Below are 18,206 nucleotides of genomic sequence, written 5' to 3' on the forward strand. Positions count from 1 at the left end.
ACGAAATTCGGTCAGCTCCACCCACCATGACTGTGTAGAATGCTGCTCCTTCGTCACAATCCATTGCCCGTCAAAGCCCAGGTAGCTTTATAGTCGCAAAAGGAAGGCCTCTCGCCTCCAAGACTACCTTTCGAACTGCAGTCACAATCTTTCGACACCTTGCGCAATGCTGATGTAGATCAAGTCAGCAGCACACAAGCTCATTTGGTCAGCCAAAGAACGAGCGCGACACGATGGCATCTCGACCGGCTTTACAGCTAATGATTATTCCTCACCGGCCAGTACCCTCGGACGACGAAATCAACAGAGATTTAGCACCAGCGTTTGAGATTCTACAAAAGTATGAGATTATTCCCCAATTGTGCCTCGCAGTGTGTCTGATAAATACTATAGAGTAGCGGGACTGAGAGCGATATGGAGGGGCGAGAAATTCGAAGATAGATATACACAAGTCGCACTCCTTCTTTGGGACAACTTGGCCGCCAGCCATGCCTTCTTCACTGGCCCTGCTTACGCCGAATTCCATAAGGCTGTTCAACCCGCGATGAATGGCAGGCATGTTGAGTGGCAGAACCACGTCTTGATTGACACAAGTGGCGAGGATACGTTGGAGCACCTAAGAAACGTTCTCGAATCCCCTGCAATTGAGGTTGCTCTGACCAAGGTTGTGGAGGGCGGGGTTTCTGGTTATTACTCGCAATTCAAGAAGTTCGTCACGGGTGTGCTACACAATGACCCTGGATGCGATGGATTCTTTATCAGCCCTCTTATTGAGAATCCTCAGAACCAATTGCTTCTGATTAATTGGAAATCCGTTGATGTGAGTACAGCAGAGAATCTTTTAGCACTTCATCTACTAACATCAGCCAAGGCTCATCACGAGATCTTTGAGAAGACTCCTGGATTCAAGGTATGTATCGACGCTCTCAAAGAATATTACGCAGTGTTTGTCGTTCCCTGGCACATCACGAAACTTAAACTCGCAAATGGGGGCCTTTGAAAAAGGCACATCGAAAGGATAGCAATAATCTCAATATACTATATCTGCATGCCTTGGCCCAAACTGTATCGGCGCTTTCGCAGATTCTTACGCTCACATGTCCTCGCACACGCAATGGGGTGTATTGCAGTGTAGTTCTTAATCGATTAAATCTTAATTGTGTGCTACGTTTCTACATCACGGATAACAAAGTCCCAGCTACCATGTTAAAGTGGTTTTCAGTTCAAGACTGCCTAGCTCTGATGGGATGGGCCTTTTTGCTTTAATAAGGAAGCCCTTGTACGAGGCCAGAAGGTACCTGCGGGTACGGCGTCGGCGGGGGGATGATCTGAGCCTGGCGAGCACCCCCAGACCGAGGAACACCTCAGCATCGGAAATAGTCGGCCAGCGTATCTCCCGTCGTACTCGCTCTGCAAAGAGGGAGATGGCTAGGATAATTGGGAAGTGGTCCACGTCAGATGGTTCCCACATGTCAAAGCTTCGGACTCTCAAACGTTGGGGGAATGTCCGTTGGCCAGTACCTTGTTGGGCTTTTTAACCTCGACGGTTTCATTCCATAAGAAGAATACTTCACTTGTGGTTGGGTTTAATCTGGCCATTGGACAACATAACGGTGTATATATCATCGCGACCCCGTTGAGCACCAAGTTTGGCCCATCCCGATGAGAAACAAGCGCCAAGCTACTCAATTCTCCTATGACGGTAATACCGCAGCTCAGGAGCGCGCAACTACACACAGTCTCCTCGGGATGAGGTCTGGTTGGCGCTGTCACCAATCCCAGCACGGTTCCTGAGAGCCTTGCATGGCCAGACATCCTGGTCCATCGATCGGGGGATGCAAATGATGGCTAATCGTCCTCTTCATGAGCACCAGCAACAGTCCACCAAAGGCGGGTCCTCAAGCTTGATTCGTACTGGGCTACAGCGAGTCTCCCCTTTTATGAGGGGCGACTCTCGTCAGGGGGTCCAGTTTTTATATGCAAGATGGGACTAGCTAGATCACAGGGGTAGGGAGGTGACCCATCCGTACGGATAAGGTCGGAATACCCTGTCTGGCTCGATGTACCTAGAGTCTCAGCGCTTTTACCTCGTTCCGTGCCATTGACAAAGGGCCCAAGTCACGCAAGTTCGTGTACTCCGTACATTGAGGAAAACGGGGGGTTAGGGGCTATCAGAACAGAGGAAAGCTCGGGCAGGGACTTTTATACCATCAATCCCACGTCCACCTACGTGCGTTGCATGCCCTGGCCTTGACGCATCGATTGTCAAACTAACTGCCAGAAACAAGTCTCTCCACACCGTTCCCTACCCTATACCAGCAACAGGGATACTTGGCATTGTATTTGCCGAAGCGCACGCTTCCACCCAGACACGACCCACATACCATCCACACTTGTCAAGCGGAAATACCAAATCCCAGCTGAGAGCAGCCTCACCTGTGATCTAGCTACCGTAAAGACTCGGTAAATTGACGCGTTTTTTATGGGCAAGGGCTAAGCTAAATGAGGTTTAGATCTCCCATATTATTGGTCACAAAAAAACCCGAAAACAATAAGTGGGTGATGGATTCCGCGTCAATTTACCGAGTCTTTGCGGTAGTCCTATCTTGTATGTAAAAACCGGACCCTCTGACGAGTGCCACACCCTCATAAAAGGGGAGAAGGGGAGACCGGCCGCAGCCTTAGTACGAATCAAGTTACACATGTGGTCAGATTAAGAATAGCGACGCGACTACTCCGTAGAGCAAGTGGGTTTATCGTTTGCCCTCGTACGACACGGAATGAGCTCGAACATGTGCGGAATTGGCGGAGGCGATTCGGTACACAATGAATGACCTTAGCTCAGCGCTTGGACCTCCTGTCAGCGCTTTAAAGTTTGGCCACTACTAAGCGAATTCTCACTAAAGCCATGGCATGCCATGTGGCCATCGCCAACCCGAGTCATTCGTGTAGACAGGAGTGGTCTTTCACATCATTCCAAGTGGCGTATGCCCGGCCTGGAATTGTATTTAGGGGCACTTCATGCTCTGGAATGAGATTGTGTTCCCATACACTGCTTCATCCTCCTTGCATACTCGTAAAGAGCCATGGCTATTGAAAATCGCGGGCCAGAGCTTACGGCAGTGTGTGCAACTTTTACCACCATGGCTGTTATTGCTGTTGCGTTGAGATGCTATGTGAGGCTGCGGATCATCCGAAACTTTGGGCTCGACGATTGGGCTATGGTTGGGGCTCTCGTAAGTGTTTTCTTCTGCTCTCTATAGATTCTTCTAAACTTTGATGCTCCAGGTCTCGTTTCTTATTTTAATTGCATTCACCCTTCTTGGCGTCCGCTACGGCACCGGGCGCCACTACTGGGATCTTAAAGAAAGTGATATTGTGTTGGCAATGAAAGTAAGACGACTACAGCATGCAGTAGTGGGTTCATTGAATTGACAGAATTCAGTATTGGTGGCACTGCTATCTGTGGTACTGCATCACCATGATCACCTGCAAAATCTCGATTGGCCTCCTTCTTCTACGAATCGCCGTTCGTCGAGTTGATATCTGCATCATCTATACCGCCATGGCAGTCACAGTCTTGACTTGTGTTGCATTCTTCTTCATCACACTATTCCAGTGCAGCCCCATTTCCTTTTTCTGGACTCGACAACCGCCTGGCTCCTGTATTAACGTGGACGTAATCATCACGATAACGTATATATACAGTTCATTCAGCGTCCTCTGCGACTTCACGTTTGCATTGCTGCCAATTTCCATGATCTTGAAGTTGAATATGAACAAGCAAAGCAAGATCGCCCTCATTCCCATTATGCTTATGGCATGCGTGTGCGTACTTCCTTCCTCCACCTCGAAGGGTGACATCGCTCACTCGCCTCTTTATAGCGCGAGTGCCGCCGTCGTTGTTCGCTTCGGCTATGTCAAGGACTTCAAGAATCCGGACTTTCTTTGTACCTACTCAAATCAAATTAGCGCGTCGCGAAATCAGTTTGCTAACACGGTTCTAGACGCGACACTGGACATTGCAATCTGGTCGACAGTTGAAGGAGGACTCGGCATCACAGCTGGAAGTCTGGCTACGCTCCGCCCACTGTTCCGCATTATCAGCCCCCATCTTGGGTTCTCGACGAGAGGGGCCTCGATTGTACACGACTCGGATCGACATGAACCACGGGAGTTGGTGGGAAGCTCAGAAGGCACCAGAGGCACAAAGAAGTACGGCGAGCTCTTCAGCTTGACAACATTCAAGGAACGGAATGAGAGAGACAAAGCCATGGTGTGCGAGACTAGCAACGATGGGGCTCAGGACACGCCAATAAGAAAATACAATTCCACATGGGTCAAGCAGGATACGCCCAAATTGAATGAGAGCGAAGAAGAACTCACGATGACTGGTTCACGGGAGAGACTGGGAGATCGTGTACGTATTTACAATTGATATCTACACAGTGATATCAGACGACGGATTTGGCGTAATGTCTCGGTCAATTCAGATCTGACGAGACGAGATATCATGGAAGGCAAAGCTTTAATTGGACAACGCATGCAAGTCGACATAGAAAGGTGGACGCAAGAGCTGGCTGAGGCGGCAGTTTCGGAAAATCAGATGAAATAGACTTTTAGCAAAGAACCTCTTCTATTGTACGCTAAGATTAAATATGGCGCTCGACTTAATGCAACTGGCAAGGTGTGTCTGTACAGATAGATTTATACTGTTAACAGAATATGGTATATTTTAATTTGCTCTTGGAGTAACTTCAGTTATATGTTCTATTTATTTAGCTACTGGAATTCTTATACAAGTAAATCTATAATTCTTTCTACTTCTTAAAACCAGTTATAGCTAGTGTTTCTGTTATTACCTTTATTATTAAATATTTTATTAATAGTAAGTATAAGCAGTATATATTTTATTAGCTAATTTTATTATATATAAACTTATATTTAATATAAATTTATTTTAGTTTTTTTTTTTAAATTTGAAATTTATTAATATATTATTATTAATTTATAAATAATGTTTATTTTTTAAATTTTCTTATTTAGTATTTTTTATAAAATTATACTCTTTTATTACCAGATTCTTTTATCTTAAGTTTTATTTTTTATTTTTAATAAGTTAAAAAAATCAATACTAACTATTTTTAATTAAAATTTTATAAAAAAAATACTAATTATCTTAATATACTATATTTATATAAAGGGAAGTTAGTCCCTTAACAATAGGAGACATCTCTCTTATATCCTATTACTCGGAATAAGGTTACTATCTTAAGGTTATTAACTGCGGACAGCAAAGTCGTTAACTGCAGATAATAGGGTTGAAGTCAGAGGGGTTAAATAGAAACTTCAGGTAGAGACCAGTAGGTAATAACCTTATTATTCAGCTACTATTTCTTCTGGTGCTGGGTATAGTACTTATTATTTATCTCTACTATTTGAGATTACTGTATAGCTTTAATCTATCTGATAATATTAAGTAAAGCTAAAAAAAAAAAAACCTAAATACTATATTTATATATCTTAACTTAATTTATATTAGTATTTCTACTACTTTTTATACTTGTATATTTTTATAAATATACTGGAATATATTATAGTATAATTCTTACTTAATAAATTCTTAATTATATATAATATTCTTATACTATAGATAATAGAAATTTAATTACTGTTGAATGATGACCCTATATGACGAAACCTCGGATAGATTGATATCCTGACCTTAGTCAGAAGGGGGGGTATGAAAACCCCTCTTCCGGCTGATCCGGATGACGAGATGGACTAATCATCAACATCATCATCACTGTATTGATCCCTATCTATTAAATTGAATTGACCGTAATGGATCCATCAATTAAGAGTTTCATCTGCTTGAAGAAGCTAGCTGCGCTGAGATCCGTACGGCTTTTATCCTCTATTTTAGATTAATTCTACCTAAATCTACGAAAATCGCAATGTCAGCTAAAAATACTGCATACAACCACAAGATCTATCTCGAGACCTTCAAGGACTGGAGGATCTGGGATAAGACCTTCCAGCTGAGGGTAAATGCAGCCGGCCTCTGGGATCTTGTTGATCCTGAAGGAAATCAACAGCCGATGCAGGCCCCAGTAAAGCCGCTGATTTCTTCCTATTTCCGAAGAATCCCTCCACAGCGGATTGAGCCCGACCTTCCTCGACAGACCCGTCACTCTGACAGTCAGGGGTCTTAGACTATTACCCCGACCTACACTCTCGAGACGAACGATCCGATCGAACGAGCCCAGTCTATTAGGGATCTGACTGCTGAAGACAAGATCTCCTATCAGTCTAGCCGTAGAGACTATGAGCAAGACTATAAGGAATACGAGAAGCAGAAGGATCAGATTAATAGCCTGAAGAAATGGATGATAGACATAGTAGCTATAGGTCTAATGGACAGCGCCTTCTTTCCTCAACAGGATCTTAGGAGCTGGTACATTAACCTAGCAGATAGCGTTGGGGCCTCTCAGACCCAACAGCGAAATGAAGCTAGGATAAAATATCAGACTGCCCTAGCTGCTGTGCCTAAAACCCTCAAAGATTTCCCTCGCTAGCTAACAGATTGGAAACAAGCTACGCACCAAGCCCAGACCCTAGAGGTGGGGGGCCTAGATGATCCAAATATCTGGTTCGAGGACCTTAGTAAGGCCATTAAGCCGGTTGTTGGATATTGGGTCACTACCTATCGCGGGATCTATAGGAAGGAGCTAGAATCAAGGTCCCTTCCAATCCGGGAAGTTGCCAAGGCCCTACGAGAAGAAGCTGCCCAATACGGCTTACAACAGCCGGCCAAGGCCCCCAAGTCCCAAGGCCGGATCAACAGGGGCTTTGGACCGACCTACGATGAGGAACCTGATCAAGCTGACCAACCGGATCAAGAACAGCATCCAGATAGGGAAGGTCAGCAGGCCGGATCGTCCGGATCCGCCGGATCCGTCCGGCCGAAACGGAACAGGAAACGCAAGCCCGATCAATCAGGCTCTGAGGCAAAGAAGATCAAGTCCACGGATAACCGGGATCAAGATGACATTCCTATCTGTGAAGCCTGCGGCGGCAATTGGCATACTTGGAAGAAATGCTATTATATCTTCCCATCTAAGGCCCCAGCCTGGTTCGAATTCAAACCTCTCATCCAAGATGCTGTTGCATCCCGACTTTCTTGTCAAGAATGGAAGGATAAGCTCAAATCCCTCAAAGGGGCCGCTAGACCGGCTAAGTCAGATTGACTAAGCCGGGAAGTCGGCCGCTGTAATGACCTAATAACCCCGATTAAGGCGGCTTTTGCGGCATCAGGATATCCCCTACGGAAGTCAGCTATCCTAGACTCTGGGACCACAATCCACATCTTCAATGAGATCTGCCGGTTCCTAGGATATCAGCCTGCTAGAGCTGATGATATCCTTATTGCCGGTAAACATGAAGTCCCAGTCCAAGGATACGGCCAAGTCAATATCATGACCACAGGACCTAAGGGCCCTAAGGTTATCCCTTTATTTGATGTGGCCTATTGCTCTGATTTTCCTTGCAATTTAGTATCCCTACGAAGGCTGCTACGTCAGGGCTATTGGTGGGACACACGCCCGGATTACAATTGTCTAAGGTCGTCAGACGGCTTGATCAGATGCTTTTTATCTGATTATTATGACCAATTCGTCCTAGAATACGTCCCTTGTGACGCTGCCTTCCCTGCCCGGCACAGCCAGTTCAACTCATCAACCCGACCTAAGGCAACGAAGCAAGATGCCCGCCGTTGGCACCTACGGCTAGGTCATCCGGGGCCTCAAGCCCTAGAAAGGCTAGTCAACAAGGTCACAGGGGCCCGGATCAAAGGGATCACAACCGTCAGCTGCGATGACTGCGGCACTTCCAAGATGACCCGACAAGTCAGCCGCCGGCCAAGGGACCTTCCAGCCGAACCCGGCTTGAGACTAGCAATTGACTTCCATGACCTGGAAGAGGACCCAGAAGGAAGGGTTAGTCTGTTATTGATAACAGACCGCTATTCCGGCTACATCTGGGACTATTACCTTAAGACCCGGCAGCATAAGGAGCTTATTGCCGTCTTCAAGGACTTCCTAGGCCACCTATTCCGTCAGTATCAGCTGAAGCCTCGAGTCATTGAGTGCGATAAAGAGATCCTAGGAAAGTCCGAAGACCGACCCCGGCTAGTATATCGGTTCTTTACCGGGATGAGCATTATCGTGGAGTCAACAGCTGCAGACACAGCTGCCTAGAATGGCGGCGCCGAGCTATCCGGAAAGGTCATCAAGATCAAGGCAAGAGCCCTACGGTCAGGAGCCCGATTTCCCTCTTTTCTTTGGGTCGAGATCTATCGAACTGCTGTCTATCTCTATAACCGGACTCCTAGGGGGGTCAATAACTGGGATACCCCTTACGCCCGGTTCCACACAGCAATAGCCTAACGAGACGGTCACGGCGAGGAAAGCAAAGTCCCCTATCTAGGTTATCTACGAGTCTATGGATCTAAGGCATTTGCCTTGACCCAAGATGCCCTGAAGGGTAGGAATAAGCGGCAACGGCTAAATCCCCGTGCTTGGATTGGTTATCTTGTAGGATACCAGTCAACTAATATCTATAGGATCTGGAATCTGTCTACTGGGAAGGTCATCTCTACTAGAGATGTCATTTTTAACGAAGATAACCAATTCAATGGAGACCTCAATCAGCTACAGGATGATCTATTGAATATTAGCAGGGAAGAATTAGACCGGCTGCTGAACTAGGTGGAAGAGGCTCAACCGGATTAGTCACTAGAACAAACAGCTAGCAGACTGACCTCTAGGTGGGATCAAACCCACTATGAGGATCAGGGTGTTGTCTACGACGAGGATCAGGACGATGTTGCTGACCAAGGCCCGAGGGATCAGGTCTATGACCTAGGCCCTAGGGATCAGGCTGATGATATTGATCCTAGCCCATACGTAGATGGACCAGAAAACAGGGATATAGGGATGACACAATCAGAGGCTAGGCCTGATCAACCTGCCGGAACTGATGTGGGTTCTAGTAATAGGGTTGAGGAAGGATCTCAAGGAAAACTAGGGGAAGGATATGAAGCCTCAGAAGGCAGTCAATCTGGTGCCCCTAGCTCCTATGATAGAGCCTACCCGACTCCTGTATCTCTGCTGCCAGCTGCACTTCTAGCGATGACGATCCAGGATGCCTTAGATCCACCCGGAGGTAAGCTAGATCCTAGGGACCCTAGGGTCTCTAGGGTTGAACGGTCTGATATCTGGAAAGCTGCCTTCAACGCCGGAAGATTAGCTAGCCCAATAGGCACCCTCGACGGGAAGGTCATTAATAAAGCTAAGCTACAACGTCTGCTGAAGAAACCTAGGTCCATTCATCAAAGTCAGCTACCCAAGCTGCCGCGATACCATCAAGATCTAAAGGATCATCCAATGGGGGTCCAATTTGAACAAGCTGAACGGGACCACTTGCACAGTCATAGGGAAATAGAGTCATGGATCCAGATAGATCTAGATGACCCTCGAACCCTAGGGAAACAGACCCTCGATTGCATGTGGGTCTACGTCTATAAGCTAGATAAGCATGGCCGCTTCATCAAGTGTAAGGCCAGGCTAGTTGTTCGAGGAGACCAGCAGCCGAAAGGGCTAGACGAAGAGACCTACGCTGCCACCCTAGCCGGGAGGTCCTTCCGGACCCTAATTGCAACAGCAGCCCGATTTGACCTGGATCTCATACAGTATGACGCAGTCAACGCCTTTGTCAACGCCAAGCTAGACCGTCATATCCTGATGAAAATGCCGCCTGGATACAGATCACCCGGAAAGATCCTACTGATCCAGAAAGCCCTATACGGTCTACGGGAATCCCCTCTTCTTTGGCAGAAGGAACTCACTGCCACACTTCAAGAGCTAGGCTTTGAGACAGTCCCGCACGAGCCCTGTTGTATGACAAAGGGCGGGATCATCGTCTTTTTCTATGTTGACGATATCGTCTTTGCCTGCCGGAAGGAAAAGCGGCAGAACGTTCAGAAGGCTGCTGCCGACCTCAAGGGTTATTATGACCTGACCGGTGGACAGGATCTTCAGTGGTTCCTAGGAATTGAGATCCTTCGAGACCGAGAGAAAGGACTGATCTGGTTGTCCCAATCTTCGTATCTAGCCAAGATTGCTAACCTTGTGGATGACCTAGATCAACGGCATGAAACCCCGATGAAAAAGGAAGCCCTGCAACCGTACGATCAAAGGGCATCGATCCCGTCAATCCGACGATACCAACGGAAAGTCGGATCAATCCTCTATGCGGTTGTCATGACCCGGCCAGATACAGCATTTCCGGTCTCTCAGCTAGCTAGATTTAATTCGAACCCAGGACCTGAACATCATCGTGCTGCTGACTGAGTCCTTCTATATCTTAAGAAGACTAGCAGCCTAGCCCTTCAATTCGGCCAGGACGATTAATTCCTAATGGCTAGCGATGCATCCTATGCAGATAACCCTGACCGGAAAAGCTCTTAAGCCTACGTCATGAGACTATTTGGAGGAACGATTGGATGGAGGGCCAACAAGCAAGATACAGTCACAACATCAACGACTGAGGCCGAGTTACTAGCCCTATCTCAAGCAGCCAGGGAGGCTATGTTTATCTCCCGGCTGGTCAAAGAGCTAGGGATCCGGCTAGAAGAAGAAAAAATCCACATTCAATGTGACAACCATCAGACGATCCGGCTTATCCACCAAGAGATCAATAAGCTGCAGACCAAGCTGCGGCACGTTGATATTCACAATCATTGGTTGAGGCAGGAAGCTCAAAGGAATAGGATCCAGGTGGACTATATCAGCACAAAGGAAATGATCGCTGATGGTCTCACTAAGGTCCTGAACGGCCCAGCCTTTCAAAGATCAGTCCAGCAGCTAGGTTTGGTCGATATCTCAGACCGGCTAGGGGAAAGGAAGCTGGAAGAGATAAAGGAAGAAGATCTAGAGATATAACAGCTTCAGCTGGTGTAGCTGAAGCTGGGGGGGTGTGTTGAATGATGACCCTGTATGACGAAACCTCGGATAGATTGATATCCTGACCTTAGTCAGAAGGGGGGGTATGAAAACCCCTCTTCCGGCTGATCCGGATGACGAGATGGACTAATCATCAACATCATCATCACTGTATTGATCCCTATCTATCAAATTGAATTGACCGTAACGGATCCATCAATTACTATATTTAAGTTGCTTTCAGTTTAAGAATACCTAGCTCTAATAAGATAGCCTTTTTTACTTTAAAAGGAAACCTCTGCACGAGGCCAGAAGGTACCTGCAAGTGTAAAATTGGCGGGAGAAATAACCCGAGCAGGAGCTTGAGCAATTTGTATAGTTATATAAAAAAGGGTTTACATAAGAAAGTTAACAGAAATCGGCTATCAAGTTAATATAGGTAGAGTATAATACTGGATCTATCTCTTTAATACGAAAAAAAGAAAGAAAAGAAGGAAAATAGTAAGAATAACCTCTAGTTAAGTAGGCTATAGGAAGTTCACGGCAAGGAGGCTGGATGCAATACACAACTATATGACTAGGCATGGGAGGGCGCGCAGCATATGGAGGCGTGCAGGCTACAGACGTACTTCGCGGCGAAGGGAAGGATCGACTACTTTACTACTACTAAGCAGGAAGAGGGATAGGATTTGTCAGTGGTAATCGTCGTAAATTGGCAGCTATTTATAAGTATAGCAGAAGCGCCCTCCCTGTGTGTCCATAACCTCCTTAACTGTGACATATTGCTTGCCAGGGATTAGGTTGCTAAAGTCCATCGCATAATCAAGGGTAATGTTGTGATAGTCTCGGTCACCAAAGAAGTCAAAGGGATACGCATACTGAGTGTCAGGGCCGCCAATATCGTTCCTTCGAGCAGGCCAGTCCATACGCTGCCACGTATCCCAGAGGCGGTCAACATTAGTGTGATGCATGAAGAAAATGGGATCACCCGGAGAGGAGTACATGTCGCCCATCTCGCCAATATCGCCGCCAACTCCTAGATGACCGCCACCGTGGTATCCTTGGGTGGTAGCTGTGACGCCGCCCTGGACACGTATATCGAACTCATAGAAGTCTTCAGCCTCGAGAGTCCAGTCCACGATGCACTGGCTAAGCTTAGAGATGGCGAACTCTGGAGAGATATCGCGAGTCAGACAGCGCGGGTTATAAGCCGAGGAATTGCCTTCTACAATCAGTTTATCATCTTAAGAAATGTTTAGGGGGAATACCTGGGCCTGTATTCACTGTGAACTCTTCCTCAACGAACGGCCCGTTAATAAGGCAGCCTATATCTCAAGTTAGCCCTCTCAAGCCCCAAAATACTATCCAGAACTAGGACTCACCTCCTCCTGTTTTGCCAGGTACTTGTCTTGTTAAATTCGTCCAGCTAGCAGTATCGATAAATATGCCATTGCCTTGCTACTTGTGAGTATTTTCTTGTAAAAGGATCATTTGAATCTTTACGAACCTCCAAATCCGGAGTCTCTATCAAAGATAGGAGAAACAAAGAAATCTTCTACCGAATCTGAGTCCAGAGCCCAGTCTGGTTCCATTTCATTAGTCATGCCCGGTGTTTCTTATTAGAAACATACATACTCCAATAGGGCTGAGCTCCCGAATAGCTGCAGAGGTTTCGAAGATCCTTTTCATACTGCGCAATGAACATACGATGCCATCTATTTTAAAGGATCAGGATTTGACACAATTAGGTCACAAGTATAACACTCACGGTTGGAAGAATCCCTGAAAATAGGTTAGCGACAATATTTGCTAGATATTTAAATGCAAGGGCAGAGACTTACGACATAGTGAATAAAGTCGGTATTGACAATATGAGTAACTTGGAAGTCGTCGAACCGGGACTTAGCGCCCTCGTATATGTTTCCAGTTTGTGAGGGCTTTGAGGCAAGGCACTTAACCGCATCAATATATTTATGCTTCTCCTCGGTGTTCAAAGTTCTCCTGTAGAATGAAATCCAACCAGGTCAGTCTTCTGAACAATAAAGGGGTGCCAGCCTCATGGGTTCTAGGTATAGTGAGTCGTTACCCACCATTCCTTACGGATAAGAGGCTTCGTGCAGCCACAATTGTAAGTGGGGGTGCATAAAACTGAATTAATAACAAATGCAACCGTAATAAAGGGAGTAGGTAGACGCATGGTGATAAAAATAGAATAAAAAGAGGTAATAAATTATGGGGAAAGAGGAGAATGAGTGTCGAATCGTTATGCAGCAGGGATTTTCAAGATCGGGGGGTACGTGAATGAAGCCATTCACTCGCTCTAACTAAGGATCGGGCTCTTTATATGTATAGTTGCAGTCGCTATATGGAGACCCCCGAGGAATGCGATAAAACAATGGTCTTACCATTGAAGATCAACATCTAACACGCCCATTCCAATAATTAATGACTGTAGCGAGTACCATGGCCGCCAGCTAGCCGCGACCGTCTTAGAAGACCGTTGTGACACTTAGGGTCTCTGAAGAATTAACCGAGAGTCGGCACATATTGCAATAGCGCCACCATATCTGCTTGTCACATCCAGCAGACCAACGCTCATACGACTAGCAAGACAAGATGGCCAGTCTTTTGACTAGCCCGAGCTACGAATAACGAGCCTTCTAGCCCCGTAGGCTAGATACTTGGTTGGCGAAAGTAGGGACAGGACAAGCATAGTGAAGAAAAGACAGCGCCAATCTTGAATGGAAACTGGGTTGATTCTCACCAATGACCAACTAGAACTGTAGACTTCTCCGTCTGTCCTTTTGGACCAAGGTATACACTCACTCCATCGTATTGCACGTACGCGCTCTTGTAAAAACCAACTTGCCCGCCTACCATGTATTCCAGTTGGTTGCTCCGCACCGTTCATGCACTCCCTCTAGGTCCACGAATTTGAAGATTGCCCAACTCATTCATCCCCGTGTAATTCAATGCTCCCTCATTCCATTCGTCTCCCCTTTTACTTACCACATCATTCCAGCCCTTCCATGGGTGTCTACGAATCGGTGCCTCCACCTCATTCCAGTCAAGTTAAGTCCACGAGTTCCAATCGTACTGCATGCTGAACGGAAAGTGGCCATGGGGCCCATTCTTCGCTGGTTGTTCCACCAAGACACCAAAGTTGACGGTCTTCGGCCCCATTCAACTGCCTCTTATAAAATACTGTCCGCTCCATCAAGGGCGCGTTGCTTCTCGCACAGAGTCAAAATAACACAATTTCTTTTTCTGGCAATTTTAGCATTTTCAACACCCAATATGTACGCAGTTGCCTAAGACCACGCTTTTTCAGCTATTTTAACCCAGGAAGCTTTAATCATGTCGAATATTTTAGTAGCCAGCCCCAGGTACTACTAGTTGCATAGGAATTCTCGGATATTGGTCGAGCGTATGTAATCACCAGTGCATTCCAGTAAACACCCCCCCCCCCCCCCCCCCCAATTCCGACCCATTCCAACAGGTTGTACTCGCTCCATAGACTCTTCTGGGCTCACATTAACAGAATATACAAAAGGAGGCTATCGTAATGTCCAAATGCGGCAACACCCGCTTCTAATGTGAAGTCTTCTCATTGACAAAAAACTCCGAATCCGTTTCTCCTCGACGTAGATATTGTACTTCAACTTGGAAGCTATCTGCGAGTTGCCTAACTCGACGCCAGCCTCCGCGTGCACTGTGCTGCCACCAAACTATTTATGTAGGACGCCATAACCCTTTGAGACATTGCCACTAGTCTGGCACCTTATTGCCGACTATTGACATTGTAAACCGCTTTCTGTGGGATTTAGACTATATAGTGTTTAATTGGTACGAAATTACCTCCTTGGCGAGTCTGTGGCTGGCTGCAAAATTTACGAAGAAGCTCATTTCTAACGTACTCCATATTGGCATATGAGCATCGTGTTGATCGATTTCGGGGACACTTGAACCCTGTTCTTAACCCTCAGCAAGGGTTAGCTAAAGACTCTCTGGCCCAATCCGCAGGCGCGGCCTGTTTCAGTCACTTATCGCCGCACTGTGGCGGGCTGAACGATCCGCTCCTTCAAACCTTGCCAAGTTAACATTTCTCCTCGCGACCTAGACTAAGACATGGCTTAAAGTAGACTATGAGTCAGGCTATTGCGCCTAACTGAACATTCACTCGCAGTGTAACTCTTGTCCAAAATAGTCAGCCCGCTAGACATAGTTATGACGATTGACGCAATCCACCAATATATCATCAGAGAGATATAATATAGAAATGAATGTTTAAGTTCTAATATATGCATTAAATCCTTGCGTTATATACTCTTTACTTAAAACGGCTAAACCTGTGAGATGCAAACTCGTGTTCGATGTGAATCTATCAGTAGTCTTCTATACACAGTGTATGTACAGTTTTGTCACTCCTACAACTCATTGCTTCTTCACAGACTAAGACCCGGACGGACCTAAACAGTCCTTCAGGACCCTGCTGCTCCCGAATCGTGTCACCTATAATATTCGCAAGTGCGAATATAGAGTGGTCAGAATCCCACCCTAGTTTTTCCAAATCCGAAATTTGTCGGTATGTTATAGTTGATCCATAAATAACATCCATCTCTCGATCTTCCGGGTCTAGTTCCTTCGCGAGGCTACACTTCCTCGTCACCAGATCCTTTTGCCTTAGATTTCCTTTCCAGCACCTCCCGCATCGCCCAACGCAGTAGTCAACCAGGTACAGTACCTCAAGATTGTTCTGGATGCAACAACTGAGGTACGCTAGTGACATGGGATCGAGTCCAGACGGGGACCACAACTCGGTCATGTCGATGGCTAGGCGTCGAGCATTGAATAGAGCTGTCGCCATGCCTTCACACCATTCAGCCTCGAGAATCCTTGAAATATTATTTCCAGTACCGGTGTGAGAGGCGTGAGAGAGGACATTGTTCGTTAAGCCTTGTTCCGTTTGATGACTTGAATTAAAGCGCAAGCACAAAACGTCTGTACTGTTGTCGTAGGAGACATGTTTTCCCTTTCTTGGGAGATACACGATGTTGGGACCCCCTAGGCTTCCACTGTCGAGACCGCCTCCAGTAACCTTGGCGGAGTCAACGCTGGTTACTGACAAGATTCTTGCTGTCCTGTACGTAGAGGGATCCGTCCTAAATGTTGTTCCAGAAGCTCCAAGACAATGTCCGGGTGTAACAGTAACACTATCAAGAAAGACCCGGTCTGTGTATGCGTCGTAGGGCGTCTCGCTGGCCAGAACGTCATGAGCCTCCGTGAAAGGCTGCCTAGACTGAAAGCAGATGTCGAATATGTGAATTCCAGGTTTGGGATAGCTTGCTTCCCAGATTTTAAGTTGAAGTTCGGCTGGCAGTCGTGGGAAGAGCGGAAACATTTTTTGGGCATTGGAAAAATGATAGTTTGCAACTTGAGATTCTGTTGAGCGGCGCCGCTCAAGGGAAGGTTATGGGGAGCAGGATTATCAGGCGTAAATACATAAAACAAAAATACCATTCATAGTCGACGACAGGCCCAAATGCTAGGGCGATCTCGATGGTGTGGTTGTTCAGGTGTGACGGAGCGAGGCCCATATTATGCTCCTTATCATAAGACTGTCTCGGCGGAGAAATCGCCGCACCAATCACATCAGGTGCAATTCCCAAGAGGGTTAGATTGAGCGAGATGTCTTACGTGCAGGAGTATTGGATCGATCTCCATGAAGACGACGCTTAGTTGAAAGAAATGCCCTGCCCTATTGAAAACACGATTATTCACACAGACAAAATTAGTGCTCACATACTACTACGTTCTATGGTTTGATTGGCGAGGCCTTCAGCCATCTCAACGCGCCCCCCGGATCCCTTGAACTCAGCTCTGGTTTTCTTTTTTTTTACAAAAGGGCAAGGCAATCCGGACTGCTCGTTAGAGCCGGTCTTTCTTCCATGCTCATTACCCCTTGACGCAAGACCTACAGAGAAACTCGTCGCTCAAGTTGAAGAAGTATGGTTCTTTTCAAATTGTTCTTGCCACTGGCAGCCTTGTTCCTATCGCAACTTCTGCCAGCCATGGCTCAGGAGCGCCCAAATACCACGACACCTTGCGACTACTACGCCGAGAAGACGGTCGGGGCTAACACAGCCGACAATCAAAGGATCTTGATGGCACTTGTCCTTCACTCGGCATTGCTAGGCCCCTTCTCCAATTACAGCACTGTTCCCGTTGATGGTTTCACAGGTGCCCTGACTGCAACGACGTTTCGAGACCAAGCCGTAGACTTGATCGTTTACTTCAATGGGGCCACCAAGTCAGCGAACACTGGCAAGAAGACTGGCGAAGCAATCAACTTCTTTGACGCTGGAGGACTCGGTGCTACGCGCGATCTGAAACCGAGTAATGGTGACACAAACTCCGCACAGCAGTAAGCTTACCCTGTGCACGCATTCGTGTAATAAGACTTACCAGATGTTGTAGCATCTTCTTCACCCATGTGTACTCTTATTTCGGAACCTTTCTCGGATGTTCTCACATCGGGTCATCCAAGTTACCCGCTTACGCTGGAAAGGCATCCATGTATGAGGTTCACAAGTGAGTCATTCTTCCGACCCCTTAGTTCTTGCTCCTGGGGTTGAGACTGAGTCTGACTTAAATCGCCTCCGCCCAACAGGTTCATGGACTTGAATGCAGCCGAGATGGGCTTCTTCGTCGACCAAGCTGTCCGCGGATTGTTGTCCATTGGCTTCACCGATTCCGATGCACAATTCGTCAACAACACATTAGACACTGTCTTCAATCATCGCTGTGCGCCACCCGCGGCCGTCATCCCACCAACTGCTGGACCGCAGCTCCAGGCCATTTGCATCGCTCCGGATTGCTCTCTTTCTGCGAACGATACCTGTTCTGCATACGATGCAGCCGTGCCGCCATTAGTTGCAAATTCAAGCCTAATTGGGAACTACACGAAGGCCGCAAACGGTAGTACGAGTGTGAATTCATCTGCGTCATCAACTGCAACCAGCAATGCCTCACGTCTAGTCAGCGAAGAGATGAAAGTCCTGGAACTCGCTGTCGCCGTTGTATTCGTGTTTCTGACGGCGTGGAGTTTGGCTTAATTACTTCGGTAATCTCACCAAACTGAAACTGCAAAGACAGCAATATCATGATGAGGTTTCAGGAGCTTCTCGGTATGGGATGTTAGGG

General features: G+C 46.8%; 7 protein-coding genes across 7 annotated transcripts; 4 read left to right on the forward strand and 3 right to left on the reverse strand.

The window, feature by feature from the left end:
- Positions 1-233: 233 nt before the first annotated feature.
- On the forward strand, positions 234-1,000 carry BGZ61DRAFT_541264 (uncharacterized protein; the record flags this gene model as incomplete). Its single annotated transcript, XM_046255026.1, has 3 exons — positions 234-340; positions 394-820; positions 872-1,000. The coding sequence occupies 3 exons, from the start codon at positions 234-236 to the stop codon at positions 998-1,000; spliced, it is 663 nt and encodes a 220-aa protein (XP_046094546.1).
- Positions 1,001-1,488: 488 nt separating this feature from the next.
- BGZ61DRAFT_486891 (uncharacterized protein) lies at positions 1,489-1,815 on the reverse strand (the record flags this gene model as incomplete). Its single annotated transcript, XM_046249904.1, has 1 exon — positions 1,489-1,815. One exon carries the CDS (start codon positions 1,813-1,815, stop codon positions 1,489-1,491), a length of 327 nt encoding a protein of 108 aa, XP_046094547.1.
- Positions 1,816-3,073: 1,258 nt separating this feature from the next.
- Positions 3,074-4,621, forward strand: BGZ61DRAFT_434895 (uncharacterized protein). The gene is made up of 5 exons (XM_046243971.1): positions 3,074-3,236; positions 3,289-3,393; positions 3,446-3,828; positions 3,886-3,950; positions 4,008-4,621. Exons 1-5 carry the CDS (start codon positions 3,087-3,089, stop codon positions 4,436-4,438), a joined length of 1,134 nt encoding a protein of 377 aa, XP_046094548.1. The 5' UTR covers positions 3,074-3,086; the 3' UTR covers positions 4,439-4,621.
- A 1,325-nt stretch (positions 4,622-5,946) lies between these two features.
- Positions 5,947-6,216, forward strand: BGZ61DRAFT_467349 (uncharacterized protein; the record flags this gene model as incomplete). The annotated part of the gene is made up of 1 exon (XM_046247765.1): positions 5,947-6,216. The coding sequence occupies exon 1, from the start codon at positions 5,958-5,960 to the stop codon at positions 6,213-6,215; it is 258 nt and encodes an 85-aa protein (XP_046094549.1). The 5' UTR covers positions 5,947-5,957.
- Positions 6,217-11,691: 5,475 nt separating this feature from the next.
- BGZ61DRAFT_405202 (uncharacterized protein) lies at positions 11,692-13,303 on the reverse strand. The gene is made up of 8 exons (XM_046243134.1): positions 13,094-13,303; positions 12,845-13,004; positions 12,772-12,785; positions 12,639-12,718; positions 12,511-12,585; positions 12,386-12,457; positions 12,272-12,328; positions 11,692-12,225 (listed from the first exon to the last, which is right to left on the reverse strand). Exons 1-8 carry the CDS (start codon positions 13,198-13,200, stop codon positions 11,723-11,725), a joined length of 1,068 nt encoding a protein of 355 aa, XP_046094550.1. The 5' UTR covers positions 13,201-13,303; the 3' UTR covers positions 11,692-11,722.
- A 2,030-nt stretch (positions 13,304-15,333) lies between these two features.
- Positions 15,334-16,404, reverse strand: BGZ61DRAFT_571237 (uncharacterized protein; the record flags this gene model as incomplete). Its single annotated transcript, XM_046256064.1, has 2 exons — positions 15,334-15,384; positions 15,457-16,404. The coding sequence occupies 2 exons, from the start codon at positions 16,402-16,404 to the stop codon at positions 15,334-15,336; spliced, it is 999 nt and encodes a 332-aa protein (XP_046094551.1).
- A 679-nt stretch (positions 16,405-17,083) lies between these two features.
- Positions 17,084-17,950, forward strand: BGZ61DRAFT_307553 (uncharacterized protein; the record flags this gene model as incomplete). Its single annotated transcript, XM_046238759.1, has 3 exons — positions 17,084-17,427; positions 17,481-17,594; positions 17,674-17,950. Coding segments are annotated over 3 exons (735 nt in total), but the record flags the coding sequence as incomplete, so codon positions are not given.
- Between the last annotated feature and the right edge of the window lie 256 nt (positions 17,951-18,206).

The sequence above is a fragment of the Ilyonectria robusta genome (genome assembly GCF_021365365.1).
Source record: "Ilyonectria robusta strain PMI_751 chromosome Unknown BGZ61scaffold_57, whole genome shotgun sequence".
Lineage (NCBI taxonomy): Eukaryota > Fungi > Ascomycota > Sordariomycetes > Hypocreales > Nectriaceae > Ilyonectria > Ilyonectria robusta.

Bases quoted from the DNA above. Each gene is read 5' to 3' on its own strand.
- BGZ61DRAFT_434895 (XM_046243971.1), top strand. From the start codon at position 3,087: ATGGCTATTGAAAATCGCGGGCCAGAGCTTACGGCAGTGTGTGCAACT. The intron at 3,237-3,288 runs GTAAGTGTTTTC...TTGATGCTCCAG, and splicing joins GGGCTATGGTTGGGGCTCTC to GTCTCGTTTCTTATTTTAAT. The intron at 3,394-3,445 runs GTAAGACGACTA...GACAGAATTCAG, and splicing joins ATATTGTGTTGGCAATGAAA to TATTGGTGGCACTGCTATCT.
- BGZ61DRAFT_405202 (XM_046243134.1), bottom strand. From the start codon at position 13,200: ATGCGTCTACCTACTCCCTTTATTACGGTTGCATTTGTTATTAATTCA. The intron at 13,005-13,093 runs GTGGGTAACGAC...TTCATTCTACAG, and splicing joins CCTCTTATCCGTAAGGAATG to GAGAACTTTGAACACCGAGG. The intron at 12,586-12,638 runs GTATGTATGTTT...AAATGGAACCAG, and splicing joins GGGAGCTCAGCCCTATTGGA to ACTGGGCTCTGGACTCAGAT.